At 55.3% G+C, this 27,000-nt stretch overlaps 10 protein-coding genes across 10 annotated transcripts; 6 read left to right on the plus strand and 4 right to left on the minus strand.

The window, feature by feature from the left end:
- Positions 1-99: 99 nt before the first annotated feature.
- BDY24DRAFT_443409 (WD40-repeat-containing domain protein) lies at positions 100-2,747 on the minus strand. The gene is made up of 9 exons (XM_076644766.1): positions 2,482-2,747; positions 2,290-2,364; positions 2,105-2,195; positions 1,883-1,977; positions 1,590-1,805; positions 1,410-1,521; positions 1,242-1,336; positions 1,078-1,171; positions 100-982 (listed from the first exon to the last, which is right to left on the minus strand). Exons 1-9 carry the CDS (start codon positions 2,719-2,721, stop codon positions 195-197), a joined length of 1,806 nt encoding a protein of 601 aa, XP_076494418.1. The 5' UTR covers positions 2,722-2,747; the 3' UTR covers positions 100-194.
- Positions 2,748-3,362: 615 nt separating this feature from the next.
- On the plus strand, positions 3,363-7,905 carry BDY24DRAFT_397199 (uncharacterized protein). Its single transcript, XM_076641540.1, has 11 exons — positions 3,363-4,543; positions 4,642-4,801; positions 4,883-4,929; positions 5,023-5,225; positions 5,360-5,879; positions 5,974-6,240; positions 6,353-6,423; positions 6,506-6,545; positions 6,631-6,823; positions 6,893-7,494; positions 7,622-7,905. The coding sequence occupies exons 1-11, from the start codon at positions 3,709-3,711 to the stop codon at positions 7,666-7,668; spliced, it is 2,985 nt and encodes a 994-aa protein (XP_076494419.1). The 5' UTR covers positions 3,363-3,708; the 3' UTR covers positions 7,669-7,905.
- An 18-nt stretch (positions 7,906-7,923) lies between these two features.
- Positions 7,924-8,491, plus strand: BDY24DRAFT_397205 (uncharacterized protein). The gene has a single exon (XM_076641541.1). It carries the CDS (start codon positions 8,034-8,036, stop codon positions 8,271-8,273), a length of 240 nt encoding a protein of 79 aa, XP_076494420.1. The 5' UTR covers positions 7,924-8,033; the 3' UTR covers positions 8,274-8,491.
- Positions 8,492-10,862: 2,371 nt separating this feature from the next.
- Positions 10,863-13,666, minus strand: PDH1 (putative 2-methylcitrate dehydratase; the record flags this gene model as incomplete). Its single annotated transcript, XM_076643693.1, has 17 exons — positions 10,863-10,950; positions 11,028-11,107; positions 11,179-11,287; positions 11,367-11,453; positions 11,526-11,569; positions 11,634-11,652; positions 11,726-11,735; positions 11,808-11,842; positions 11,911-12,017; positions 12,088-12,180; positions 12,251-12,488; positions 12,562-12,607; positions 12,683-12,828; positions 12,911-12,963; positions 13,106-13,123; positions 13,214-13,281; positions 13,438-13,666. The coding sequence occupies 17 exons, from the start codon at positions 13,664-13,666 to the stop codon at positions 10,863-10,865; spliced, it is 1,470 nt and encodes a 489-aa protein (XP_076494421.1).
- A 99-nt stretch (positions 13,667-13,765) lies between these two features.
- TDA10 (putative ATP-dependent kinase) lies at positions 13,766-15,486 on the minus strand. The gene is made up of 4 exons (XM_076641542.1): positions 15,322-15,486; positions 14,494-15,170; positions 14,345-14,402; positions 13,766-14,245 (listed from the first exon to the last, which is right to left on the minus strand). Exons 1-4 carry the CDS (start codon positions 15,452-15,454, stop codon positions 14,061-14,063), a joined length of 1,053 nt encoding a protein of 350 aa, XP_076494422.1. The 5' UTR covers positions 15,455-15,486; the 3' UTR covers positions 13,766-14,060.
- A 72-nt stretch (positions 15,487-15,558) lies between these two features.
- Positions 15,559-16,816, plus strand: BDY24DRAFT_443414 (uncharacterized protein; the record flags this gene model as incomplete). Its single annotated transcript, XM_076644767.1, has 4 exons — positions 15,559-15,927; positions 16,008-16,067; positions 16,146-16,271; positions 16,346-16,816. 4 exons carry the CDS (start codon positions 15,559-15,561, stop codon positions 16,739-16,741), a joined length of 951 nt encoding a protein of 316 aa, XP_076494423.1. The 3' UTR covers positions 16,742-16,816.
- Positions 16,817-17,946: 1,130 nt separating this feature from the next.
- On the plus strand, positions 17,947-19,671 carry BDY24DRAFT_397218 (uncharacterized protein). Its single transcript, XM_076641543.1, has one exon. The coding sequence runs from the start codon at positions 17,972-17,974 to the stop codon at positions 19,598-19,600; it is 1,629 nt and encodes a 542-aa protein (XP_076494424.1). The 5' UTR covers positions 17,947-17,971; the 3' UTR covers positions 19,601-19,671.
- SWE1 (tyrosine protein kinase SWE1) lies at positions 19,652-22,299 on the plus strand. Its single transcript, XM_076641544.1, has 5 exons — positions 19,652-20,247; positions 20,325-20,718; positions 20,815-21,040; positions 21,122-21,396; positions 21,473-22,299. Exons 1-5 carry the CDS (start codon positions 19,737-19,739, stop codon positions 21,909-21,911), a joined length of 1,845 nt encoding a protein of 614 aa, XP_076494425.1. The 5' UTR covers positions 19,652-19,736; the 3' UTR covers positions 21,912-22,299.
- A 333-nt stretch (positions 22,300-22,632) lies between these two features.
- RKI1 (ribose-5-phosphate isomerase RKI1) lies at positions 22,633-24,558 on the minus strand (the record flags this gene model as incomplete). Its single annotated transcript, XM_076642768.1, has 10 exons — positions 22,633-22,689; positions 22,777-22,863; positions 22,960-23,036; positions 23,165-23,279; positions 23,347-23,398; positions 23,485-23,565; positions 23,684-23,780; positions 23,925-24,024; positions 24,242-24,361; positions 24,475-24,558. The coding sequence occupies 10 exons, from the start codon at positions 24,556-24,558 to the stop codon at positions 22,633-22,635; spliced, it is 870 nt and encodes a 289-aa protein (XP_076494426.1).
- Positions 24,559-24,981: 423 nt separating this feature from the next.
- On the plus strand, positions 24,982-25,598 carry BDY24DRAFT_417327 (zinc finger MYND domain-containing protein; the record flags this gene model as incomplete). Its single annotated transcript, XM_076643694.1, has 4 exons — positions 24,982-24,992; positions 25,123-25,312; positions 25,396-25,423; positions 25,537-25,598. 4 exons carry the CDS (start codon positions 24,982-24,984, stop codon positions 25,596-25,598), a joined length of 291 nt encoding a protein of 96 aa, XP_076494427.1.
- Positions 25,599-27,000: the final 1,402 nt, after the last annotated feature.

Consider the following 27,000-nt stretch of genomic DNA (forward strand, 5'->3'; position numbering starts at 1 on the left):
ATTTGGATTTCAACGGGAGGAGAGTTTGAGGAGAAACGCGTCGCTAAAGCAGAGAAAGTTTTCGCTCGGCTCGTTTACCAAGAAGCAATGTGTAAGAAAGGGTATCATAAATCATGAGTCGTTACGAAATCTACCAAAGAAGGCGATGAAGCAAAGCGAAACGAACCGCCCGTCCTCGTCTCGTCGCATCTCCATCAGTACCCCCTCCTCAACCTTTCATTCTCCCTCTTCAGCCTTTCATTCTCCTCCCTCAACTCCTTCATCTCCCCAAAGTGCTGCTTGAACAACCCTTTCATCTCCCGCCTCGTTTCCCTCCTCGCCTTCAGCATGTCGAGGTGAAGATCCCGAATCTGAGCCGACATGGCGTAGATCAACGGGGAGTCGTCCCCACCGACGTGTTGCTGGCGAGAAGGAGCAGGTGAGTAGGAAGTTGTGGTGTTGGTGTGAGAGGTGTTGGTGAGAGGAGGAGGGGAAGGCGATCGGGAGGTTGGGTTGGAGTGGGAGTCGGAGGCTGACATTCGACCGCGTCGGTCCGAGTAAGTAGAGTTGTTGTGGGTTGGGGAGGAGGTTTGATCTTCCCGAAGACGAGAGGAGGACGAGGCGATGGGGCGGGGAGGGGAAGGTCGAGAGGATCGAGAGGGAGGAGGGGAGGAAGTTGATCGTCGAGGAGTGGATTCGTCTGCTCCTGATCCTCCTCCGTCATGAGTTTCGTCCCCGAAAAGGACTCGTTTGGGTTTAGCAGCTGCACCACTCCCTCGAGCAGCAGCTGGTTGGGTTGGGCGCGAAGAAGGATGCGAAGGAGTGGGTTCAATGTCGGAGAAGGACTTGTAGGACGACGCGTGAGTTGAGCTCGAGGGAGTTGGGTTGTAGGTTGAGGAGGCGTTGGAGGTGGAAGAGGGTGTGGATTGAGGAAGATGAGGACGATGAAAGGTGGAAGCATGGTTGTCGGCACTGGAGGACTTCGACATCCGTCGGGAAGTAGCTGATTGAGAAGGAGAGAAGGACAAACAGACGCGTCGTTCGATGTCAGTTGAGGAGAACGAGGAGAAATGTGGCTCGACATCGGGAAAGACTCACTGCTTTCGCCCCGTCCTTGAGCTGACGACTGGTTAATGACACTAGACTCTCCGAGGGTCTTCTTCTTCGGGACAGGCTTGGACGATTGAGTGGGCTGGAGGAACGAAAAGGGCGAGGTCAACGCTGCTTCCCTCCCGTCCTCCTCACAAAGAGCCGCGACTCACCTGAACCGACAGGCTAACGATAGGATCTCCACCCTCTCCGAGTGTGAAATCGCTTCCGAGAGATTCGTTCTGAGCGTCTCGAAGCAGCAGTCGTCCTGGAGAAACGAACGACGTGAGCGCCAGCCTTCGTTGGCTCATTTCTTTCACGAAGAAAGATCCGAAACTCACCTGTCTCTGTACCAAGGACAACAGAGGACCTCCCAGTCCAAACAACGCTCGTGAGAGGAACCTTGTGGCTGGTCTCTCGCTTCGATCCCGACTCGAGGTTGGCAGTGAAGAGCTGAAAGGGAAACGGGAAAGAAGGTCAGCTCCCAGAGCTGAGATTTACACAGAGAAAGGTAAACTGACCTCTCCAGCGTCCGTAACAACAGCTACATGACTTCCTGACCCATGGAAAGACAGAGCGGTAACGTTCCCTGTGCTGGAAGCGTTGGCGAGAGGGATGGTCTTCAAAGGAGAGGACGTCCTGAGGACGTCGTAGACGAGCAGCTTCGAGGGCGTCGAACGCTGAACGATGAGAAGAGTGTTTCTTTTAGATGGATGAAGCTGAGCGAGGGTGACAGGCTGAGCAAGACAGGGAGGGAGATGTCAGTAAAGGAATGTTTCGAGAGAGACGAGCGAAGGGAGAAAAAGGAACGAACGGCTCGAGATGAAAGGGAGATTGAGGAGTGAGTTCCATGTTGACGGTTGAAAATGACGACCTGTCCACTTTCGTGACCTGCCGCTACAGCGAGACCTGCGAGAACGAGGAAGAAAATAACGAGGGAGGAAGGAGGAAAGGGAAGGGAACGAGGAACAGGTGAGCTCGCGTGTTTTCCAATTTGAACAGTTTTCTCGAAGAAGAGCTTCCAAAAAGAGCTTACCATCCGAGCTCAGCGAGATGTTGTTGATGAGAGAAGGGTAGTGCTCCAGAGGAGCGAGCTTCTTGAAGCTTCGGCAGTCTACGACGTGAACCTTGGGAAAGAACGAGACGGAGAGGAGGGAAGGGACGGTCGTGAGCTCTCTCCCTTCTCTCTTCGTTCGTTCAACGCTGTTTCGAGCTGCTCACTTTAGATCCCTGAGAGTACAACGCAACCAGACCCTCGTGCGAGTCGAGCAGAAGGGTGGTAATAGGCAAATCATCCTGTAGTGCAGTAGAATCATCAAAAAAGCTGGGAGGTCAGCTTCACCTCCTCGTCCCTTCCCTTCCCTCCTCCCGTCGCTCCCTTCTTCCCTCCCCCTTCTCTTCCAGCGAACTCACCTTCAGGCCCTTTACCACCTGTGTCCACTCCTTCGGTCTCCCTGCCGCATCCTCCCAAATATACACGCTTCCTTCCGAGGTAGCAACAGCGAAAGCACCTCTCTCCCTCGACCAGGCAGAGCAAACAACAGATCCGTCGAGGCTTGGAACGGCGATAGGAGAGGGAAGTTGGAGAGGTTGGGAAGGGTCCTGATCGAAGAGAGAGAGGTTGGTGGGAGTGGAAATGGCTAGGAGGACCATGGGTGGAGAGGGAGGAAGGGGGAGGTGAGGGGGGGAGGGAGAAAGGGAGGAGAGCTCGAAGCTCGAAGTTCAAAACAAGTCGCGCGAAGGGGTGAGTCGTCCTTTTTCGGATTTTTCTGGTATGCGCTTGTCGTTCGAGACACTGGAACGGCTAGAGAGATCGCTTGAATTCTCACTTTGTGGCTCTTTGGGAACCTCAGACTAGCGGTCAGTCGAGTTTCGCGACGGGGAGATGAGCGACGCGTCGAAGTCGTCGCGGTTTCCCTCTCTCCTCGTTTCTATTCAGAGACGTTCTCGGGTTGCTACGCTTCTCTCACATCTACCAAGAGTACGAAAACCTTCCCCTGCTCATAAAACATGAGCCAGCAACCCGCAGGCACGTTCTCCGTGTTGAAACGGGACGCTCTCGAGCCCTCGACCTCATCTCCTTATCGACCCCTCCCCTTTCAGACCCAAAAGTGGAAACACCTTCTTCTCCCATCTCCTTCCTCTTCTTGGTTTCCAACCACCAACATCTTCCTTGCCAGAGAAGGAAAAAAAAGAATGTCCATCCTTCTCCAGCCCGACGCAGCGACTCCAACGTCAGCTCGCTTCTTCACTCCTCCCTCCTCTCCCTTCCCTCCTTCTCCCCTCAACCGCGACAACGACGACCACAGCGACCGTGCCTTTCCTTCCTCCTCCTCCTCCTCCTCCTCCTCCCTCGACCTACCAGCGGACGACTCTACGATCCAGCTCGCTCCTGCTTTGAACTCTCTGCTCACGGAGACTCCGACCGACAGCTCGACCTCTCCCCGACCGAAATCATCTTTGGATCCTCATCGGCCTCATCGACGACCTTCCCTCGCTCGCAACCACTCCTCCCTCACGCTCGACCTCGACAAGAAGAAGGATCTCTACTACGGACCTCCTCCCACGGAAATCATCGTAGCAGCTTCACCCCAGGAGCACCATCACTCTCTCTCCTCCTCCTCCATCAGCAACGACTCGATGGACATGCTCAAACACGACACCGTCGTCCCTCCAGCTGGACCCCTAGGAAGCAACGGATCGGGAGACGCTGGAGGAGTACATCTAGGGGAGGTTTCCAACGTTCTCTCTTCGCTATCGCTCTCAGGAGGAGGATCAGAAGGAGAAGGAGGAAGACGAGCCGGACCTCCTCCGCTCGCACCACCGCCATCTTCCAACTCCTCTACCACCCTCCCTACTATTCTTACCACACCCAGTCAACCTCCTATCTCCAAGCCCACCTCTCCGGAATCCAAACGAACTCGAAATCTACCACCTCCCTCGCCTCTCTCTCGACAGGTCACCAACAACACTTCCGTCCCCGTCGACGCTCCTCCTCCCATCGACATCCCTTCCCTCGTTCCTCGTCCCAACCTCTCTCCTCGCCCTTCCTCCCTCCCACCACCCTCCAAAGCCTTCTCTTCCGGCGAGAGAGCTCCGGAACCCTTGAAGTCGCCTTGCTTCATCCACACCAACCTGAACGCTTCAAGCTCCCTCTCCGAATACCTCAATCGACCTCTTCCCTCGACTTCCTCCTCCGCCTTGGCTTCCCATCAGCACTCCCCTTACTCCTCCTCTTCGTCCTCCAAGCAGCTCAAGAAACATTCGAAGGACAGCGATCATCTTCGACAGGATCATAGGACGAAAAGTCAGCTGAAGTTGGAAGGCTACGAGGAGGCGGAGGATGGAACGCTCGAGCCGGAGGATGAAGGGTTGAGGAGCGATGGAGAACGAGTCGAGGATGGAGGAGAGAGTAGTTTGACGAGGCAGTTGGCTCAGACGGCAGTTGGAGTGAGGGAGATGAGTAAGGCTTTAGGTGAGTTTCATTCCGATCTGTTGGACGGAGGGAGGAGCAGAAGGAGAAGGAGATCGGAGCTGACGGGAGCTCCCTCCCTTCTCTCGTCGTGTTTGTAGGTCGAACTCGAGTCCGGCACAACATTCAGAACGTGTTGATCGTCACCAAGGCTAGGGACAACAGGTTGATCAAGTTGACCAAGCAGCTGGCTCTCTATCTCATGGCGAAGAAGAGAGGAGGGTCGTCCGTTGGAGGTGAGACGAAACGTGGTTTGGTTGTGTGAGTTTTGAGCTTTTATTTCTTCTCTTCTATCTCCAGACCTCAAGCTGACTGCGTTCTTTGCTCCTTCACGGTCTTCAGCTACGTCGATGCTCAACTTCGAACGTCCAAGCGATTCGACGCGGCCGGTACGTCTTCGACTCGTCGTCCTTTCTGATCCTTCTCGTTCTCAGCTGAACTCACTCTGCTGCACACCCTCTTTCCCCTTTTCCCGTCTATAGGCATCGAGCGAGACTACCCGGAATACTTCGTCCCCTTCCAACGTCGTCGATCTACCTCCTCCGCCAGCGTCAACACCATGAGCGGATCCGAGAGCTCGACGGGATCCAACCACGGCGGTCACACTGCTGGAGACGGTCAACTTCGATACTGGACGAGTGAGATGTGCTCCAACAAGCCCAACCTTTTCGATTTCGTCGTTACCGTTCGTCCCTCGGCTCTGTTTCCGCCCGTCTCGTTCGACGCGTCGCTTCGTTCTTTCTTTTTCTGACTCTCTCACACTTCTCTCCCTCTTTCTCCCATCCTTCGTATCATTACTTTCTGTTCGTGTACATGCAGCTCGGAGGAGACGGAACCGTCCTCTTCACCTCCTGGCTCTTCCAACAGATCGTTCCTCCCGTCCTTCCCTTCGCTCTCGGTTCCCTCGGCTTCCTCACCAACTTCGACTTCGAAAACTACAAGCACGACATGGACACTGTCATCGACAAGGGCATGCGAGTCAACCTTCGAATGCGATTCACCTGCACCGTCTACCGAGCGGTCGCACCGGAGAAAGGGAGAGGAGGAGGGAAAGGATTGAAGGCTGTTAAGAGCGTTGGAGGGGATATCTTGATGGGAGAGGTTGGCAAGGCTGGGTGGGAGGCATTGGAGGGTGGGTTGATGAGTGCGGGGGCTCAGCAGCAGCAGTCGTTCTTGGATGGGAGTGCAGGAGGAGCGGGAGGTGGTGCGGAACCGAAGACGAAGAAGGAGAGGGAGGTGATGTGCTTCAGGACGAGACCGGAGGAGACGTTTGAAGTTCTGAACGATCTGGTGGTGGATAGGGGACCTAGTCCGTTTGTTAGTTTGCTGGAGTTGTTTGGTACGTCCTGCCTTTCGCGTCCCTTCTTCTCCTTCGTCGTCGTCTCCCTTTCTCCTCGCTAACTCTCCCTCCTCCTCGTCTTCTCCCTCGATAGGTGACGAGCACCACATGACGACCGTCCAAGCCGATGGTCTCACCGTCTCTACTCCTACAGGATCCACAGCCTACTCGCTCTCCGCCGGAGGATCGCTCGTCCATCCCGAGATCCCAGCACTCCTCATCACGCCCATCTGCCCTCACACCCTCAGTTTCCGTCCGATGCTCCTTCCCGACACGATGACGCTCAGAATCTGCGTTCCGTTCAGTAGCCGATCGACTGCTTGGGCGAGTTTCGACGGGAGAGGAAGGGTGGAGTTGAAACGTGAGTTTGTTCGACCGCCTCTTCCTCTTTTTGGAACTCTCGTTCGTTCGGTCGTCCTCCTTCGTTGTCGGCCTCAAACTGATCGAATCTGGTTCTCCTTCTCGTCTTACAGAGGGAGATCACATCAAAGTCGAGGCCAGCAAGTTCCCGTTCCCGACCGTTTGCGCTCACAATCAGTCGACCGTGAGTCTCCTTCCCCTCCTTCTCTCCACCTCGTCTCACTCTTCCCTAACGCGTATCCCTCTTCCCTCTTCTCACTGTTCAGGACTGGTTCGGAGCCATTCAACGAACCCTTCGATGGAACGGTTCGTCGAAACTTTCTCCGTCGTCTTCATCATCGCCCGCCGTCACTGACTCTTTCTCTCCTCCTTTTCCTCCCTCCCTTCGCAGAACGAGAGAAACAGAAGTCCTTCGTCGTCATCGAGGAACCTCGAGAGCCCAAGCCTCTTCGACCTCCCAAGCCTCTCGTCAACGGAACCTCGTCTGCTGCTCGTGCGAACCCCGCTCAAGAACCTGAGGTCGAGGACGAGAGGGAGGAGGAATACGAGGAGGAGGAGGAAGAAGAGAAGTTCGACATCGACGAGTGAGTCTCTCCATCATCAGCCCCTTCATACGAGCATCTTCCTGACTCTGCTTCTCATTCGTTACACAGCTCCTCCACCGCTCCCGGCTCCCCTCCCGAAGCAAGCACCTTGTCCTCAACCGTCACCTCCCCTCGTTCCACCCACCCCCCTTCTCACCACCACCCCACTGGCCGTCCCCACGACGTATCTCCCTTCGCAGGCCATCGCTCAGGAGTCCAATCCCCCGATCGGTTCGCAGGGGAACACCCTCACCCTCCCGTCAACGCTCGTCGCGTCTCGGAAGCTCTCTCCCACCTCGCTTCCAAACGACCCGCTCCTCCTCCTCCTCATCGGAGCGTCCCTCCCGCGCTGCAGCTTACGGAGCATCACGTCGAGGGAGGAGAAGGAGAGGTTAACTCCTCTTCGTCGTCGCTTCGAGTCAACGGCAATGGCTCGTCGTCGGCTTCGCCTACCACCCCGGAGACGGCTCGCTCGACTGCTGAGGCTAGGACGCCGAGAGCTCACGAGAAGACGATCCCGAGGCACCAGATGGGGCTGCATAGACCTGCGTTGACTTCGTCGTCGAGGACGAGGGTAGCAGGGAGTCAGGCGAGGAGGCAGGCGAGCGAGGAGGCTCAGCAGCAGCATGGGAGGCAGGCGGAGGAGGAGCATGGGAACAGGGCTTTTGCTTGTGAGTGTTTATGACTTTCCTCCTTGAGGGTTTGTGGTTGCGAACAGGAGTGGTGGTTGGAGGAAGGAAGGAAGGAAGGACGGGAAACTGACGCGTCTCTCTCTCCTTCTCTCGATCGATCAAACAGTCTTCGGTCAAGACGAGTCGGATAGTGGAGTCAGCGACTCGGATTAAAATATGTCTCTCTTCTCGTATATACTATCTCAGGACTCGTTCTCTTCTCGTTACATACCATCTCGTTTCCACTTCACGAACACGTCTCTCTCCTTTTGCCTCTCCTCTTCTCGTTGCGACGCTTTGCTCTGTACTTTGCCTTTCCCCCTCTCGTACGACCTTGTTCTCTTTCTTGATATCTCGTTCCGGCTTCTTTCTTGATCGCATCTGGATTTAATTTCGCTTGAACTCGGAACCAAACCGCCTCGGATGGAAACCAAGTCGAGCTCAACGGTCCCTTCGAGAACCTCCTTCGCTCTCAACCGCTTTCCTTCCCCCCTCCAGTTGGTCGACTGTAGCTCTTCCTCAACCATCAACCATCAACCATGCCCCGCCTGCAAATCCTCGTGCACAAATCCTACCACCCTTACCTCCAATCGAACAAGGACAAGGTCGCCAAAGACGAGAAGGAGCAGAAGGAGAGGGATCAGAGGGAGGAGTTGAGGGTCTTGCAAGCTGTGAGTCCAAAGCCTCCCCTTTTTGGCTTCTTTTTCTTCTTCTTCTTCTTAGCTCAATCAACTGACCCGAAACCAACCCTCGCTCGTGGTTCTCGACAAGGACTCTGAAGCTCGACTCTCGCTCCTTCGAAGACGAGACGATCCGAACGCTGCTCCGCTTGACGTCCTCCTTCCTCCGTCGAGCTCAACGTCTACTACCGATCCGTTCTACGCATCGGAGGATGATCGGAGAACGAAACCGAAGAGGAAACTTAGGGAGAAGGACGACATGAAGGAGCTGGAGAGGGTGCTTGATGGGAAGGGGAAAGGGAAGGAGAGGGAGAGGGAGAGGGAGAGGGAAGGTCGTGGTGGAGGAGGAGGGCACGACGATGGGAAGTACCGAACGAAGGATGGGAGGCACTTGAACTTTTGGGCTGAAGAGGAAACTGTAGGGGTGAGTTGTCTCTCGTCCCTACTTTTTTAGTCTCTCGTAGAAGAGGTTTGGGAGCGAGAGAGAGAGAGAGAGAGAGAGAGAGCTGACCTCCCTCCGTCGTCCTCCCTTCGCCGCTCGCTCGGTCCTTCAGCCTCCCAAACCCCTCGCACCTCCTCCTCCTCCTCTCTCGCAAGAAGAAACCCAGAAACTCGAACCCCACACGATGTTCCTCTCTCGGACGGAGCGAGAGCTGAAACCGTGGTACGTCGACAAGGAGCTCAAACGGTTCGACGAGAGAGGCGAGCCGAAGGACGAGAGGGAGAGGGAGAGGAGGGAGAGGATGAGGTGAGTTGAACGCGCCCTCCGCTTTTCACTATTGCTCTGAATTAAGAGGAGAGAAGCTCGAGATACCTCTCGTGGTGCTGATTTGCTGGCTTTTTTTTTTTCTGTGGTTTTCGGTTGCGTTTCAGACGGAAAGACCTCCAATCCAAAACCTCACGCGACCCTCTCACGCACATCTCTTCCCTCCTCTCCACCTCTTCCAAACCCAAACCCATCTACCCACCTTTGCCACCCTCTCGTCCCAATCCCATGCCGCCTCCGACTTCCACCACCTCCTCCTCCTCCCTCTCCGCCCGTCTAGCACGAGAATCCTCCGAACGAGCTCGAGCTCAAGCTCTCCTCGCCTCCGCCTCAGCCTCTCGCCGGCACGGCTCAGCTTCTTCAAGCTCGACACCCACAGTCTCCAGCGGCTCGACCGTAGGAGGACGGACTCCGATGGGGTACGAGGAGAGGCGGTTCTACCCTGAGGAGGTGAGGAGGGCGAGGGAGGGGAGGGAGCACGGGAGGGGAAAGGGGTTGGGAGAGGTGAGATGGGAGGATGATAGAAGCAGTCGGCATGGGAGTGGGAGTAGGAGGAGCAGTGGTGGTGGGAGTGAGAGGGGCAGTGGGTACGGAGGGAGGTACAGGGAGGTTTGAGGCGAACGACGAGAGGAGGGAGAAGGAGAGGAGAGGAACGATCTTGCGACGAATTGACACGACCTTTTTTTTCACGACTTTCTTTCCTTTTCTGGTTGCGAGGACGATGTTGGGAGAGAGAGAGAGAGATTGTGCCATGGATAGGAAAGGGATGAGATAGGAAAAAGGGAGAATGCGAGAGGAGGGGAGGGGAGGGAAGGAAAGAGAGCTCGAGAGGTCGGTCGGTCGGTCGAGCTCGCAAGGACCTGCCATCTTGAGCCACATGGTGAAAAAAACAAAAGCAAAAACGCCAGGTCAGTACACTCGTCTCCCCAACACCCAAAACGGAAAACGAGAAAGATCGAGAAGGGAAGCAAGTAGTCCGTAGCGAGCGAGGGGCCCTCCTAAACAGTTTCTCAGTGGCCATCCCTCGAAAAAGGGACAACGTTTCGAAGTTATCGGCAGCACATCGTTCTCCTCTTCGTTCCGTTTCCCTCTTCCTCCGCACTGAAGCGAATGGAGAAGGAGAGAAGAAGAAGACAAGAGCGACGCTTTGACTGACGTGCAAATGTCAAGGTTCATCTTTGAAAGTGGGGGAAGAGCCCTCGTTGGTGGTGTTGGGGGAAAGGAGGGGAGGGATGGAAGAAGAAGGGGAGGAGAAGACTCACGAGTTGGGGGAAAGAGCACGTCTTGAAAGAGTGAGAACAGGCGAGAGGAAGAGGGATCGAGGGGAGAGAGAAGGTCGAGCCGAGGGCCTGAACGTTTTTGAGACGTTCCAGCTTTTCGCTCCTCCTTCTTCTTGATGGAGGACTGAATGAGTGAAACGCCAAGAATCTGTAAGAAGGATTGGCGTCGGCTGAGGTTGCCCGTGGGAGATCCGGAAAAGAAGAGAGGAGAAGGGGAGGGGAGGGAGATGGAGGGAAGAAGGAGGAGGAAGTCGTTCTTTTTTTGAGCTCCCTTTTTTGGGACACACAGCCTTTGTTTTCTCGACGCGTCCAATTCAGGGTCGACGTTGGAAAGGTACACGAGCGAGGCTGCAGAGAGCTCTGAAGAGGTGTCTGTGCGTTTGATTATTTTCTATCAAAGTGGTAGAGACGGGACGAAGGAGAAGAAGAAGAAGAACAAGCAACGACCTGGACGCGTCAAGGCCGTCGACTTTCCAACGAGACTCGAGACGGGGACGAGCAGCTGCGACGAATCAATCAGGTCGTGATGTTATCCTATTTCTACAGTATCATCGTTCACTTGAGAACTCCCCTCGACCTCACAGCTCCTTCCAGCTCCAACAAGCAAGCCAAAACGAACGGTCCGTCTCGAACTCGCTCGTTTTACTGCTTGTCAGGAACCCAAAGATCCATGAAGTCCTTGACTCCGAGAGCCTGGAAGGTCTTGAGATCCTTGGTCACTTCGAGGATCCTGTTTCCAAGGAGAAAAGCAAAAGATCGAGGGTCAGTCGACGAAAAGACCGAACTCGAAGGCTCGTCCACACTCACTTGTCCTGCCTGGCCTGCGAGAAGTGAGGTCCGATGTGCCTCTTGAACTTGGCGAGAAGAAGAGGGATACCTTCCTCCCTCTGTGGAAACGAAACAAAGAAGGTCAGTCGAACGTCGCGTTGAGAGAAGATGCATGCGTCCTCAGACTCACTCGTCGTTGATGTCCAACAGGGTACTCGACCTCGACCTCCTCCATGACGGTTCCGTCCTTGAGGGTGATCTGAATGGCATTTCCGATGGATCGCTTGTCGGGGTCCAGGCTGAAGATGGCGAAGGCGAAGAAGGTCAGTCCGAGCGAGTCAAAGAGAAAGAGAAGACGGATCAATGGCCGAGACGAACTAATCGACCGAGAACCTCTTCTCCTCCTCGCAGTACATCTTCTCTCGGAGAGCGTCGATTCGAGGGTCGGAGGCGACGTCGTCGGAGCTGGGAAGAGGAGGATGGAGAAGTCGTCAGCTCGAGGAGGAGAGAGAGGGCAAAAAGAAGGTGACGACGAACTAGTCTTCGCTGGTCAATCGTCCGAAGATGAGAGGAACGGCGACCTGAAATATCGAAAATAGTCAGTTTCGGAAAGGAAGACTCATAAGGGAGAAGACGAGAGCTCACCATGTACTGAATGGTGTGACTGTGAGGTGAAAAGGGAGAAAGACGCGTCAGTGAAAGGAGGTGAAGCAGCGGGACGTCGAGTTGTTGCTCACTCTCGATCAGCTAGAGAAGCAAAGACGGAAAGTTGTTCAGCGACTGAAACTAAGTTCGAGGTAGGTAAGTAGGAGGGCTTACCGAAGTTAGCAAGAGGTCCGCTCTTGTCGATGATCCTGAGGGCAGAACCAAAACGGATCAGTCGCGTCTCACCCTCCTCCTTCGTTTTGAAGAACCTACTCACCTGATCGCAGCCTCCTGAGTCCTGATTCTAATCTTGGCGATGTCATCCGAGGTCTTCCCGATCTTCTTGAGTGCGTCGTGGAGGATGAGAGAAGCCTCGACGGCGGTCTAAAACGAGGGACGAGAGAGGTCAGCGCGCGTCTCTCGCCGATGCGAAAAAAAGAAGACCGGGACGCACCTGAGCGTGGAACTCAGCAGGGAACGAGATCTTGAACAGGATGTTCTCCATCACGTAGGATCCGAAAGGTCGTTGGAACTCGAACTCCTTGCCCTGCGAGCGAAGCAAAGATCGAGTCAGCTCTTCGTCGTTTCGCGATTTCCTCGAGCAACACAAAACGAACCTTGAAGGTAACATCCTTGAATCCCCATCCTTTCGCAGAGATGGCTCCAGGAACACTCCCCATTCCAAGCTCTCCCTTCTTGACCATCAACGAAAGCCAAACGGCTCTGGCGCAAGCATCTCCGGCGGCCCAAGACTTCCTACTCGACGTGTTGGGAGCGTGTCGGTAGGTTCGAAGGGACTGTCCGTCGACGAAGACTTGGGAGAGAGTGGCGAGAGTTTGATCGTGGGTGAGTCCCCTGAAAAAACGAAGGGGACGAAGAAGAGTCAGTCGTGAAAGGGAGACGCGTCGAGAAAGAGTGAACGACGTACAAGAGCTTGCATGAAACGGCGGTCGAAGCGAGCTTGACGAGAATAACTGGAGGGCGAGAAGAGAAAAGCAGTGTATCTTCAGAGTGCTGCTTGCCTGCTTCGTTTGAGCTTCGAAACGCACCGTGATCGAGTCCGACTCTGTTGAACGAGTTCATCATTGCGAACTGTCCTTGAATCTCATGAGCCTGGATCATGGACTCGAGGATCTCCTTGACGGTGAATTCCTTCTCTCCGGAGTTGGTAAGATACGAGGCGATGGCGAGAATACTGAGGGAGCGAAGGAGAAAGGAGAGGGTGAGCTCGAACGACGCGTCGGCTGAAGGCCCTTTGTTTGAGAGTGAGAACTCACGCTCCAGCGGAGTCCGAAGGATGTCCCCACTCAGCAGCGAGCCAGCAGTCGTTCTGCGGAAATCGGAACGGTCCAGAAAGAGTCAGGGGCAATCACGAGGAAGAGAAAGGGAGGGATGAGCTTGACGAGCTCGACGACCAAGGTCGAGCTTTTCCTCGTTCAAATTTGACGCAAATCACAAGGCGAAGGACTCACGAAGTCGAGCCATCGAATCTATCAAGACCCAAGTATCCAAAAGGGTCAGATTTACGACGAAGGAAACGAGGGAAGAAGCGAAAGAGATGAGCTTCGACTCGATCTCACCTGAGTTCCAATGTTGAACGCTGCCTGAACAGGATCCAGCTCGAACTTCGTACCCGGAATCTTGACACCTACTCAACCCAAAGTCCCGTTGCCACCAGTCAGTAAGAAGTTTTCGCACTTTTTCGGCCCTCTTTTCGCTCTTCCTCCGTCCGACCCTCCCCGACCTCGAGCTCACACCTCTCCTCCCTCCCTCCCTCCCTCCCATCTCTTTGTTTCTTGCTCACCGTTCTTGCACTCCATGCCCTCGACGACAGGGCCCATCAAGCCTCTGCACGCATCACTGACTCTCAGACCTTCCAACCCGCATCCGATGGTGTCGATCAAGCAGAGACGAGCGGTCTCGTAGGCGAGGGGAGGGAAGGAAGGTGGGGAGTGGACGTAGCGAGCGATCTCAGAGATCTCTTTGTCGAACGGAGGGCGGACGGTAGATTCTCCTTTGGCGACGGAGGACATGGCTCGTTGGGAGATGAGAGAGGTAGAGGATCTGCTGAGGAGGGAGCGGATGGTGGGGCGAAGCATGCGAAGGGAGAGAGGAGGAGAGAAGGTGAGGGTTGGGCGGCGACAGGAGAGGCCGAGGGCAGAGAGGGAGGAGGGAGGGTATCAGCTGATTGATTGTCGAGGTTACTACCTCGGTCTTCTAGTTTTCTACATAGCAGAGATGAAGTTGAGACAGCCTATTCTGGAATCAAGAGACTTTCAGAAAGCAGATGTTCCGTTTTTGCGACGTTGAAAAGAGGGCTCGGTCTCTGGTGTCGTCGCGTCCAACTGGTTCTGAAAAGGGAGAAGATCCACAAAACAACCCAATTAATAGATATCTAACCGTACATCCTAAGACCCCCAGTAGTATCTAGAACTTGCTCGTCCCAACAACCTCCCTCTCTTCTCCCAGCTGAACAGCCAAACCCTTCCCGTGCCATCGCGCGTCGGGACTCCTCACTCCCTCGAGGAAGAGCTCGTAGGCTGGCATGTACCGGTCGACGAAGCTGATGACTTGCTCGTCGGTCATGCACTGGTTCTCGGTGGTCGATTGGACTGGTGGCCGAAGGAAGAAAGTGAAAAAAAAGGAGGGAGAGCGACGCGTCAGGAACGGGCGAAGCGACGCCTCGAGAATGAGAGAGGATTAGGACGAACGGTGGTGCTCCTGCTGAGTTCGCCACTTGTAGATGGACGAAAGTGCTGGTGGGACGATCTAAAAGAGACGGAACGGATACAAAGAAGATAGAGAGCGAGGTCAGCAACAAACCAACGCTTCCGACGTCTCTCGTCCTCCTTCGACTCACCTGGATGAAGACCTCGAAGAACCCATACCAGCTCTCCACGTACTCTCCCAAGAACGTGTTCACCTCCACCAACGACTCCAACTCCTGCTTCAAGAACGCCGGAGGAGCGTACTCTTCCTCTCCTTCCTCCTCGACCTTCATCCCCTCCTCCGCCTCCTCCCCTTCGTTCATATCCATTCCAGCTCCCCTAACCGACGCCTCAGCTCGTGCGATAGCGTACTTCCTAATCAACGCCTTCTCCTCCAAAGGCCTGAATCCAAGCGACCATCCTTCGAGGATCACGACGTCGACGGGACCGTGAACGGGGTTCCAAGACGATTCGGGAGCTCGATCTCCTTCTCCGTCGAACAGGTCCTTCCAGAACGAAGGGAGGTAGACCAAGGGAGCGGGTTGGGATCCTGGAGTTGGGTCGAGTTGTTCAGGGGTTAAAGGAGCGGAGGAGGTTGAGCGACCTCCTTGGGAGAGGAGGGTGTTGAGGATTTGGCGACCGAGAGGGAGGTCGTGGGTTCCTGGGAGACCTCGTCCTTGGAGCATCTTGTTCTCTGGGTGAGAAGAGGCGAGGGAAGCGAGGGCGGCGTGAGGGAGGTAGAGGTCGTCGGTGGAGAAGACGGCGGCGGAGAGGGAGTGGGGAGGGGAGGAGAGGAGGGAGGTGAGGTGGTTGGTGAGGTAGGTTTTGCCTGGTGAAAGGAAGAAGAATACGGAGAAGGAGAGAACGACGAGTTAGTAAAGAGGACGAGGACAGCGAACTGTCCAAACCTTTGGCGTATGTATACTCGAGCGGGAAGAGCGAGTCGAAACGATGGGGAAGGAAGACGAAGCTCAACAAACCTGAACCCTGAGGCCCTTCCACTCCAACGAAGAGAGGAGGGATAGATCCGCTTGAAGCATGCTTTTCCCTGTGAGCAGCGAGGTGGGTGAGGACGTGATCCGCCATGAGCTGAGCGGCTGGAGGGGTAGACATGTTTGAAGAAAGACGGGAGGAGGAGATGGTCGTTACGATCCGACCTCCGCGAAGAGCCAAGTTTCCCCTCCCTCTCTCCCCCCAACCCTCACGACGGAGTCAAAATGTCAGCCAAAAGACCTCGATCCATCTCATCAGCATCCTCCTCTTCATCTTCCCCAGCAGCCTCAGGAAGCAGTAGTCGTCGCTCCCTCTCTCCACCAGCTTCCAAACTCTCTCGACTTCCACCTTCCTCCTCCTCCTCCTCCCCTTCCTTCACCTGCTCCCTCCCTCCAACATGCTCCTCTCATCCAGTCAGCTTCTCAACAGCTCAGCAAGCTGAAGCTCACTACGGGAAGATGCATGCTCTCGTTTGTGATGCGGAGGTTGGAGTAGGTCGAGCTGGAGGAGCCGTGGCAGAAGGAGAGAAGGGGAAAGGTAAAGCTCACCGTCGGTGCGGTGCGATCTTCCCTGAGAAGAGGCTCATGGATCTGGTGAGTTCGCTACATCTTACTCGCAGAAGTCTAACAACACGCATGAGGACAGACCTGACTCGGTATCTGCTCGATTCTAGCATCAAAACGAGCTTCACAACCCACTCCTAGCGGAGAGAGAAGCGAGAGGTGAACGAATCGTTCGTCCTTTCCCCTTCCTTTCTTCTTCGCTCGTCAAACCCTCGCTGACCTCGAGATCTTCTTGTGTTTTATTGTAGTACGAATGCTACCTCCCTACCACAGTCTGCTCGAAGAAGTTCCGTAACGTCAAGGGACGTCGTTTACATCTCGTCGCCGCCCACGGCTTTCCTTCGTCTTACTTCTTCGCTGTCGTCAAGGAAGGAGTGAGTATCTACACGACCAGAGACTACGTTTGAGACTCTTGCTGACTTCTACGAGTTCCCTCTCTTCCTCCCAGATCGGACCCCTCCTCCGTGCCCAAGGACCAGCCGCGTCCCTCCTCCGACCCGAGTACGATCCCGCCTCCCCTCAAGCTCAAGCCCAACGAGCTCGCTCCCTCTCCACCTCTCCCACCAAATTCATATCTCGTCTTCCTCCCCTTCCCCATCAAAACCTCTCGTCGTCCTCATCTCCTCCTCCTCACCAACTCGACGCGTCTCTCCCTCCTCCTCCTCCTCCCTCGAACCGACAACCTCCGCCTCATCTTCCCCAGGACGCTACTACGACTCCGAAGAGAGAAGAGGTCCAGGACGACCCCATGATGGATAGTCTGACCTCTTCGCTCGCGTCTGCTTCGTTGGCGTTCGTTCCGAGGGCGGTGGGCGCGAAGATCAAGGGGAAGGGGAAGAAGTGAAGGGTTTCAGGGGAGGAAGGACTCTCGGACTCATCTGCCGTATGTATGCATGCGCCGTGTTTTTGACTTTAGCCTGTAGCAGATCCTTCCTTTTCCTTGCTTCAACTTTGAGAGAGGGTCGACGCGTTCTTGTCTTCCACGTCGACGGAAGCTTGTTTTCTTCTTTCTTTCTTTCGCTTCTCTCACGTCTTCTGGGTTGAAGCTTCATTACAAGCTTCCACGTAGCCTCGAGTAGTGAGAGAAAGCGTGATTCAGACGAGAGCGAGGGAAAGGATTTTCGGTTGGTACCACAAGCGGGAGAGGACGAAGAGAACGTGAAAGCACGCCCGTCGCTCCTCGCATTTTTTTAAGGGGGAGGAGGAGGGATTGTTGGAGGACGATCTCTCCTTTTCTGTACGATGTTTTTGGAGCGGATGGAAAATTTGCTCGACGGTCTCTTCGGAGACCCTTTCCTTTCATAGAAACTAAAAAACAAGGATGGCAGATCGCGTCCCTGTTTAGGAGGCTCGTTCCCTTTGAAGCTTCTTTTGCCCCTCCTTCCCTCCTGACTCCAAACGTCGAGCTCCTATCTTCCCCTCCCCCGATCTTTCACTCAACCCCTTCGACGCTCTACTCCCTTTCCTTCCTTTCGCTCAATCAACGACCACCACCAATCGAACCCGACCCCCTTCGAGCGTTCCTTCCTTCCCTTCCTCCTTCCCTCCTCCTCCTTCCCTCCACCCTCCCGCTCTCCTCCTCCTCGTCTCCTTCCTCCGAACTCTGAAACGAGAGACCACCAACGAACGGAGCGGATATGAGCACGATGTATGCGTCTACTCCCACCAAGGCTCACCTCCCTCCTTCTTCCCACTTCGATCCTTTCGTCTCTCCTTCCTCGTCGTCGTCCAACAACCGTCAACAGCACACTCCCACGCACTCGTCGTCCTTCTCGAGACGAGGAGAATCCACACGACCCGCTCCTCCTTCCGCTTCGCCTCATCGAAGAGCAACAACCTGGTACGGAGGATCACCTTCGACGTCGTCGACAGCATACATGCTAGGAAGGAGGGAGGAGGATCAAGAGATGAGAGGAGCAGAAGACGAGGAGGATTCCACCATGACCTCCGAGTCGCCTCTCGCTACAACAGCCACTCGCTCTTCCTCTCGAGGAGCAACTTCTACTAGGTTGGATTCCTTGATGAGCGGTTCTTCTCCAGGTCTCAAGGAGGAGGAGGAAGGAGGAGGAGGAGGATGGTCCCCAAGTCCCAAACAAATGCTCTTCCCTCTCCCTTCCACCTCCTCCTCCTCCTCCTCCCTCTTCTTCCCGTCCACCTCAGCCATCCCAGCTTCTACCTCCCTTCGTACCACCACCAACCACCCTCCATCAGCAACGACGCTCAACTTCTCGTACGAGGACTCACCCATCAAACCCAAAGCTCAACTCTCCCACTCGAGAAGTCTGGGCCGAGGCCTTGGAAAGGGCAAGAGAGCCGCTTCCAACCTCGCAGGAGACAGGATGAGGAACTCGAAGTCGTTGGCTTTCGATGCGGACATGTTCTCGACAGGGATGGAAGAAGGAGGCAGTCGAGCGAGGGACGGGTTGGGCTTGTTTGCAGGAATGAACGGAGGAGGAGCGGGAGGAGGAGCAGAGAGCGAGGACGAGTTCGCTTGTTCTTCTTCGACGCTCAAGCCACTCTTGTTCCCTACCTTTGGAGGACATCAACGAGCTCTCACAGAGCAGGATCTCAACTCTTCGTCGGCGGCTGGACCGTCGAGACCTCGGTCCGACAACATCTTCCTCGCTCCGTTGAGCTTGAACTCCTCCTCCTCGAACGATCAACACCACCGCCCGTTGAAGACGACCACCTCGTCCGTGTTCCTCGCTCCTCCCTCGGCCGCTACTCCCTTCCCTCCCAGAACCCTCCGCTACGACTCCATGCACCCCAACTCCATGCCTCCTCCACCGTCGTTCCTCTCCGTCTCTTCGTCGAGCAACCCTCCCCAAGGAACGTCCTCATCCTCCTCCCACCTCCTCTCGTCCAAGAAGGCCGTCAGTCTCGACAACCTCAACCTCAGGGAAGGACCTTCGTCGTCGGCCTCGTTCAGACCTCCCAGTCGAGCAAGGAGGAGCTCGCTTCTCAACAGCTCCCAAGGATCGTCCAACAGCAGCGGCAAGGGACCTCTTCATCGACGAACGCCCTCGAGCGAGGAGAGCCCTTTCAACGTCGGTCCCTCGTCGTCTCAACACATCTCTCGTTCGAGCGGTCACAAATCCGGACTCTCCACCGTTCCAGCTTCCTCTCAACCTCCCCTCCAGCAATCCGCTTCCCTCACCCACCTCTCGGTCAACCCGTCCTCCTCCTCCTCCCACCGTCCTCCCAACCAAGCCAACTCGAAATCCGACCCTTCCCTCAACCGATCCGCTCCAGCTTCCTTCAAGGGACACGAAGCCATCATGAACGCCAAACCTCTCGCAGCAGCGTTCGCTACCAAGTCGGCTCTCGGTCGCAAGTTCAAACCTCGAGACTCTGGGATCGCTCTCGAGCACGACAACGCTATGCTCGACTCGCCCGTTCTCGGACATCCTCCTCTTCCTTCGTCCAAGTTCTCCCTCCCTCATCTCAACATCCCTTCGTCCCAGTTCTTGAGCCACCCGAGGAGCGACGACGAGCTCGTCACGCCTGGATGCGAGGATCCGGAGCACCAGAGCGGGTGGCCTGCCGTTGGAGGAGGAGGAGGAGGAGGAGGAGGAGCAGGGATGGGAGGTGGACCCGTCGCGTCGTCGAGTGCGTTCGAGTTCCTCGGAGCGGATGTGGCAGAGGCGTTGGCGAACGCGGTGGCGAGTCAGCAGGTTTCGGGAGGAGCGAAGGTGATGCCTGATACGCCGGTGAAGAGGAGTGCGTTTGCGGCTGGAGGAGGGAAGATGGTTGGAGGAGGAGGAGGAGGAGGAGCTGGGAGAGGAGGACACGTCGATCATCATCAGCCTCATCCTCTCTCGCTTTCGATCCGACCTGGGATGGGGAGCTCGTCGCCTTCGGGTCCTTCGGCTCCTACTCCTCGTCAGAACAACAACAGCAACAACGCTTCTTCGTCGTCGTCGACCAACGTCCTCTCGATGTCCCACCGACCTTCGTCCTCCAAACCCTCCCACCTCTCCTCCTCCTCTCGATCCCTCATCCCAATCTCCAAACCCTCCACCTCCTTCCAAGTCCGAGTCACTCAATCCTCACCCGAGCAGCACTCTGGGTCGTCTTCGCCTCCACCGGAAGCAGAGTCGCCTACGATCCTCAGGAAGGGGAAGTCGATGCAGACGTCGAGTCCTGGGTTCGGACGAGGAGGAGAGGGAGCAGCTCCGAGCTTTGCGTCGTCGGTGGAGAAGACGGCTCCGGCGAGGATGAACATGCTGAGGAGGACGAGTAGTGGGGTTGGGAATCAGATGGGTTGGGGCGGGGATGGGAGTGAGTCGGAGAGTGGGAGTGGAGTGGACATGACGCCGACGCGTCGAGGACACGATGGGCTTTCGAGGAGTGAGTAGCTTCCACCCCTTCGATTCTCCTTACCTTCGAGTTTTACTGACCCGCTTCGTCTTCGCTTTCCATCTCAGCTCGTCAACTCCCAACCAACCAAACCTCCCCGACCCACGCTCCTCGACGCCTCCCTTCCCTCTCCGCCAACACCTCCCTCTCCTCGACCCTCTCCCACACCTACGAGAACCAAGCCACCCCCTCTTCTTCTCCACCTCATCTCGCTCCTCGACTTTCCCTCCCGAACTTCTCGCCCATGCCTCCAGCGCCGTCTCGTCGACTTCACCATCGAAGCTCGCATCCGTTGCCTCGAGAGGAGGATCCGAGGGACGACATCTACGATACGAGGTTTGCGCCGATGGAGGCGTTGGGGAAGGGGGCTTTCAGTGAGGTTTGGAAGGTGAGGGATAGGGAGGATGGGGTGATTTATGCGGTGAAGAGGACGAAGGGAGTGTTCGAGGGGGTGAAGGATCGGTGGGTCGACTCGTCTCTCTTTTCCCTTCCCGTTTTAGCTTACTCTCACTTTTACTGACTCCCTTCCTCTTTCTTCGTTCTTTTCGAACTCTTCAGCCTCCGCCACCTCGAAGAAGTCGACATCCTCCGAGCTCTCTCGACGCCCAAACCTCACCCGAACGTGATCGCCTTCGTCGACGCCTGGGAGCAGAGCCACCAGCTCTTCATCCAGATGGAGCTCTGCGAGTTGGGCAACCTGGCTTTCTTCCTGGAGGAGTACGGTCGAGTCGTTGAGCGACTCGACGAGGGAAGGGTTTGGAAGATTGTGAGGGAACTGAGCGAGGTGGGTCTTTCTTCTCTCGTCCTCCCCCTCTCCCCCTTCGTTTCAGCTCGCTGACCTTTCTGTTGTTTCGTCTTTTTGCAGGGAGTCGCCCACATCCACTCCCACGACATCATCCACCTCGATCTCAAACCAGCCAACATCTTCATCACCACCGCTGGAGTCCTCAAGATCGGGGACTTTGGTCTCTCGACGAGATGCCCTCGAGTGGATTCGGCGACGATTCTGAGAGGTGCGGGGTTGGGAGGAGATGCGATTCCTGGGTCGACGGAGAAGGGATGGGAGAGGGAAGGGGATAGGGACTACATGGCTTTGGAGACGATGATGGGGAGCTTTGGGAAACCGGCGGATATCTTCAGGTTCGTTCTCGTCTCGTTTCGACGCGTTCGGTTCCCTTCGCTGACTCTTTCATTCCTCCCTTCCCCTCTTTTCCAGTCTCGGTCTCCTCATCCTCGAAACAGCCACCAACATTATCGTCCCGGCCAACCACGAACCCTGGCACGCCCTCCGATCCAACAACTTTGGCGACGTCGACCTCTCCCCTCTCTCCGCTCCTCTCTCGGAACTCATCGTCCACTGCATGCGAGCCGACCCAGCCGAACGTCCCACGGCCGACGACATCTGCGGTCACCTCATCGTCCAGAGGAGCAACTCGGGGAAGGAAGCTTTGGCTCCGGAACCGGTGGGCTTCCTCACGTCCATCTTGACGGGAGGGTTCGAGTTCGACAAGTTTGTGGTTCAGCCGACGGAGTATGCGTTCAGTTATACGTACGATCGGTACAGGGATTGGGACTTTGAGGGGCCGGTCAGTGGGGGGGAGAGTGGAACGGAGAGTGCGAGGGAGAGTGAGGTGGAGGACATGGAGGTGGATTAGGGGAGGAGGGAGGGACAGGTTTCTCTCGCTCAGGCCGTGGTTTTCTCGTTCTAGTTTAGGTCCCAAGTTCTCGTTTCTCGGTTCTCGGTTCTCTACTCTTTTGTACTACATACTCTCTTCTCCTTCTCTATCGCTAGCTACATCTCGCTTTCGCTTCGCACAAAACAACAAACAACCTCTCTCTCTCTCTCCCTCTCCCTCTCCCTCGCTCTCGCTCTCGCTCTCGCATGCTTTCTCACACACTCCGGATTCGTTTACCTATGCTTTCGTTTTGTTCTCTCCTTCTCTTTTTTTCTTACTTGATCTCTTTTTTTTGAACACAAAGGGCTCTCTCTCGTTCGGTTATCTCGTTTTCTGTTTTCTCCGTTTCTCGCTTCTCGTTTCTCGTTCTCTCTTACGACTTTCTACGTACTCTACCTCCACCCCACATCAAGAAGCTTATCAAGCTTCGACTATGCTATTCTTCAATCAGCTTGCACGGGACGGACGAGAGGAAGGAATGGAGGGAAAGGGGAACGAAAGACGCGTCGTTCTCCGTTCGAACGGAAGCGGCGGACTGTCTGCTCAGCGAGATAACTTGCAGCACAGGAACATTGATCTTCAAAGCGAACTGAAATATGTCGTTCCGTAGAGAAAGTATGACGTAAAGGTTCTACAAGATGCGCCAGCACGCTGATTCGAGCTTCCAACCTCGTTCCCTCTCTTCCTCTTTCGCAGACCCTCATTGAGAGACCTGCTCGATCCTTCCATCGGCCCATCTAATCGTCACGGATCCATCCTGTCGGTTCGTTAGTGAGCGCAAAACGAGAAGATCGAGTCAGCGGTGTTGTTTCTCGACAAGGCGAGAAAGCGAGAAGAGACGCACCTCGTTTCCGAAGTAGGCAGCCTTGGCCATTCCGACGAAAAGTCCGACCTCCATCACACCTGTGAGGAGCTTGATTTGGGGGAGGAGCTGTGGCGAAGGCGAAGGCGAAGAAGACAGGGAGGGAGGGACGAGAGTGAGTCGAAGAGAAAGTGAAGGAGGAAGGAGAGGAGGGGAAGAACGAACCTTCTCGACGTTGGTCATTTGGGAAGGAGGAAAGACAGCGTCGATGACGAAACCTCCGTTGTCGGTCACGACGGGACCTGAGGAGGGGGAGCGAGGAAGGGGTAGTCAGGTTCGAGGTCGACGACGCGGCGATTCGAGAAGTGATTCAGTCGACCTGAGCTCGAGAACGTAATGTTGATAGAACTGAAGGGCCGAAGGTACTTACCGGCCTTCATCTTGCCCATTCGAAGTCCAGCTTGGGTGGCTCCGAGCTTCTTGATCGAGAGGAGGAGAGGAGAGTAGGCGAAGGGAGCGACTTCGATCGGGACTCCTTGCTTCCACTGAAAGAAGGAAGAAACAAAGTCAGCTGAAGGTTTCGGAGTGTGAGAAGAAAGGACTCGGACGAACAGTAGTACCGAGGACCTTCGAGTTCTTTCGGTAGTCGGCGACGATGACCCAGCTGAGAAGGAAAGGAGACGCGGGCGACGACGCGAGTCAGCGAAGAGCTTCTCAAAGTTTGATGTCGAAAGAATTTTGTGGACTCACGTCTCAGCAGCCTCAGCAAGGACCTTCTCCCTGAGCTGGCAAGCTCCTCCTCCCTTGATCGAGTTGAGCGCGTCGTCGACCCTGGTCGAAACCGAAACACAACGGCGAGAGGTAAGCTTTTGTTTCCTCTGGTTCTCTCGTGCTTCCTTCAGACAACCTCCCCTGAACGGCTCTAAGCAAAGAAGCAGGTTTCACTCACTCATCAGCACCATCGATGGTCACGTCGATTCGAGGGAACTGGTCGATGTCTCCAAGCTCGAGACCGGCCGAAAGAATGAGCTCTTTGGACTGGAAACCTGCGAGAAACGAGAAAAATTGATGAGAGGAAAGAATGAGAAGGGTCAGCGATTGATTCAGGACCTCGAGCGTTCGAATTTCGAAGGAATGAAGGTCAAGAAGACGAAACAAGCGACGGGAGGGAAGGGAGGAGAGAGACGAACCTGTTGGGAGGAAGACTCGTCCCGTGTTGGCCTCCTTTCCCTGAGCCATGATTCTCTCAACGACGTAAGGAACAGTCGAGCCGGACCCGATACCGATAATCTATAGATGACCTCCCAGAAGAGGAAGGGAGTCAGCTTGGGATTCTGAAAAGGTCGAGCTGACGCCGTTCTCGAAGGGGAAGGTCAAGCTGATGAGGGACGAGCTTGATCTCGACGGCAAGGCCCACTAGCTCTTTGAATCCTTCCTCATGGCAATCTCCAGCATGCTCCTAACCTCCCTGTAGAAATCCTAGAGCGACCTGAGCGAAAGAACGAACCTTGTGCTCCTTCTTTACATGGTTGTCGACGGCGGCGTAGGCTGCCAGGCGTTTGGCAGCTTCGATGGGAGCGAGTTGAGGAGTGGAAGCTGGGAGAGTAGGTTCGCTGGAGACGGGAGCCTGTAGAGATTGGGAAGATTCGAGGTCAGCTGGAAGAAAGGTGGTTCTGAGGAGGAAAGGCGGGAAGGGAAGGAGAAGCGGAGAGGAGAAGGAGGAGGTCGAGCTGAACTGACTTTTGAAGTCGCTCCTGGTGGTGGCGAGACGACGGAGGCGTGGGTGTGAGTGTCTGATTTCGGGGATGGAGAGATGACGGACATGCTGGAAAGTGTGCTGGTGGTTGGGAGGGAATCGTCTTCAAAGGGAAACGAAATGAGAAAGGGAAGCTCAACCTGTTTCGGGGGGGAGAGGGCGACGAGGTCACCGATTTTCTTTCTCCTCCCACCCATCACCAGGGATGAACGCTACAAAGACAGCCGATCCTGCAAAAGTTCGAGAATACTCCTCTCAGCTCGCTGTGACTCTTGGTTAAGAAGTCACAGAGCAGGACAACCCTTGCCAGCGCTTTCCTTCCTGGACGTCGCGAACTTCGGCCCTCGTTCGGTCGGTTGGAGGACGCTCGACGAAACTGTAGGTTCTCTTCGTCAGGCCACCACTTCGGATAGACACGAGACTGACTTCCGCTTCTTCTTTTTCGATCTAAACCTCATTCGACTGACATAGCCGAACAATGGGGAGAGCATATGGGAACTTTGTGCGTCTCTCTTTCTCTTCTCTTCTCTCTTCTCCTCTCGTCTCGTCTCCTCTCCTTGCACTTCCTGACTCCCTTTTTTGTCACCCTTTCCTTCTTCATAATCTGCCTTCTACTATGTGTCTACTAACAGCCACTCCACCTCCGTCTTCCTCGAATCCATCCGGAAAGGAGGTCGTCTCGTCCCTCCTCCAACTCCAATCCAGAACGGAACCAAGTTCATCAGCCCAGATAAACGAACGCTTCGGGATACGTGCCAAATCGCCCTCCGAGATGAAAATGAAAGCTGTGCGAAATCTTCGTCGCTGCAGACTTGTGCGAAGGTGAGTTTGATCGAGGAAGAAGGGAATCAAGACGTGACGCGTCGAAGACTGACTCGAGCCTTCTTTCTTCTTCGTGTACGAAGTGCAAATCCGTCGCTTACTGCTGGACTGGTAAGTCTAGGATGTATTTTCCCTTACTCACGTTCTCCTTGCGGTCCTGACAGAGGGGGAGTCGAACTCGTCGCTGAATCGACTGTCCTTTCCTTCCCTCTTTTCTCTAACAGAACATCAAGCAGCCGACTGGAAACGACACAAGCTTTCTTGCTACAAGGATTTGGATCCATGAAGCCTTATCAGCTCGACATCTACGGCTCCGACTAGGAAGCGACGTCCTTGTTTACTTCTTTCCTTTCTGACGCCGAAAAGACGGAGGGAACGTGTAGGCGAAACGCGCTCCCCTTTGAGTTGACATCGACCCCCATCTCGCTCTTCTTCATCCAGCTCAAGTCTCAGGGAACTTCTCAAAATCTACTCTTCCTATGTCCGCTCTCATCATACCCAAAACGGAGCCTCAAGAGCTCGACACGGTCCCTTCAGCAACTCCTCCTCCAACTCGATTTCAAGCTCTCCTCCCTCCTCCTCCCTCGATTGCCGTCTCTCGCACGGACGTCAAAGCTTCCCTCTCCGTTTCCATCTCCCCCGAAACACCTCAAGAGGCTAAATTCTTTCTGATCTACTTTGATCCCGCCTCTCGATACGTTGGGAGCCTTCGTGACGAGCTCATCGTTCGTCCCCTTCACCTCCTCGCTCCTCTCTCTCGTTCCTCTCCTGTCGTCGTTTTCTAACCTCTTCTCGTCCTCGTCCCACAGACCCAGACTCCCAATACCACTCGTATCATTGCCAACGACCTCTCGGAAGCTTCTCACGTCGTCGTCGAGCTTCCTTCCACCCTGGGGGACGACCTCGTTCGGGCTCGAACTCAGCCTTCCTCTTCCTCGCCCTCCCTCTCTTCTCGACCTCAGCACATCGTCGCAAGTCGTTGGATCGAAGACAGCATCCGCTTGAAGGATTGGCAGCCAGAGGGAAGGTACCTTTACGTTCCGTCGGTCGAGGCCAAGGAGGAACAGCAGCCACTGAGAGAGCTCGACGTCGACGTCAAGCCTCAGGTCGAGAAGATCAAGAAGGAGGAGGAGAAGGCCGTGAAGATCGAGCAGCCAACGAACGACTCAGATGTTTCAGGGGGCATCGTCGAAGATCTTCTCATGGAGGACGAGACTGAAGAGAGGGAGGAGGAAGAGGAAGAGAGGGAGACGGAGAGCGTGGACGAGTTGTTGGGGTGGGTCTCCTCCCGCTTCCGTCTCCCTCCTTCCCTTGCATGCTCTGAAAAGCTAAATAATGCTCGTCTCTACTTCTAGGGACTCTATAGATGGCGTGTTCGACGTTGGGAACGACCAAGAGGGAAGGGTCAAGACGTCGTAAGTCTCGATCCTTGCTAGTTTCTCCTCCCCCTCGGTTTTCTCGTTGACGCTTCCTACCTTGTCTTTTCTTTCAGATCTCGATGGACACCTCAGGAAAAGGAGGACTTTTCCTCTTGCCTTCGCAGCAGTCGTTCCATCAACGAAGCCGGTCAAAAGTTGATCGTGATGGTGAATGAGACGCGTCGTTCCTGTCGCAACCCGCACAGGAGGTTCCCAGGCTGATCCTTTTGGATTCGACCTTTCTTCAGCATCCTCATCGATCATTCCTCG

Source organism: Mrakia frigida, assembly GCF_051309035.1.
Source record: "Mrakia frigida strain ATCC 22029 unplaced genomic scaffold BDY24scaffold_27, whole genome shotgun sequence".
Taxonomy (NCBI): Eukaryota; Fungi; Basidiomycota; class Tremellomycetes; order Cystofilobasidiales; family Mrakiaceae; genus Mrakia; species Mrakia frigida.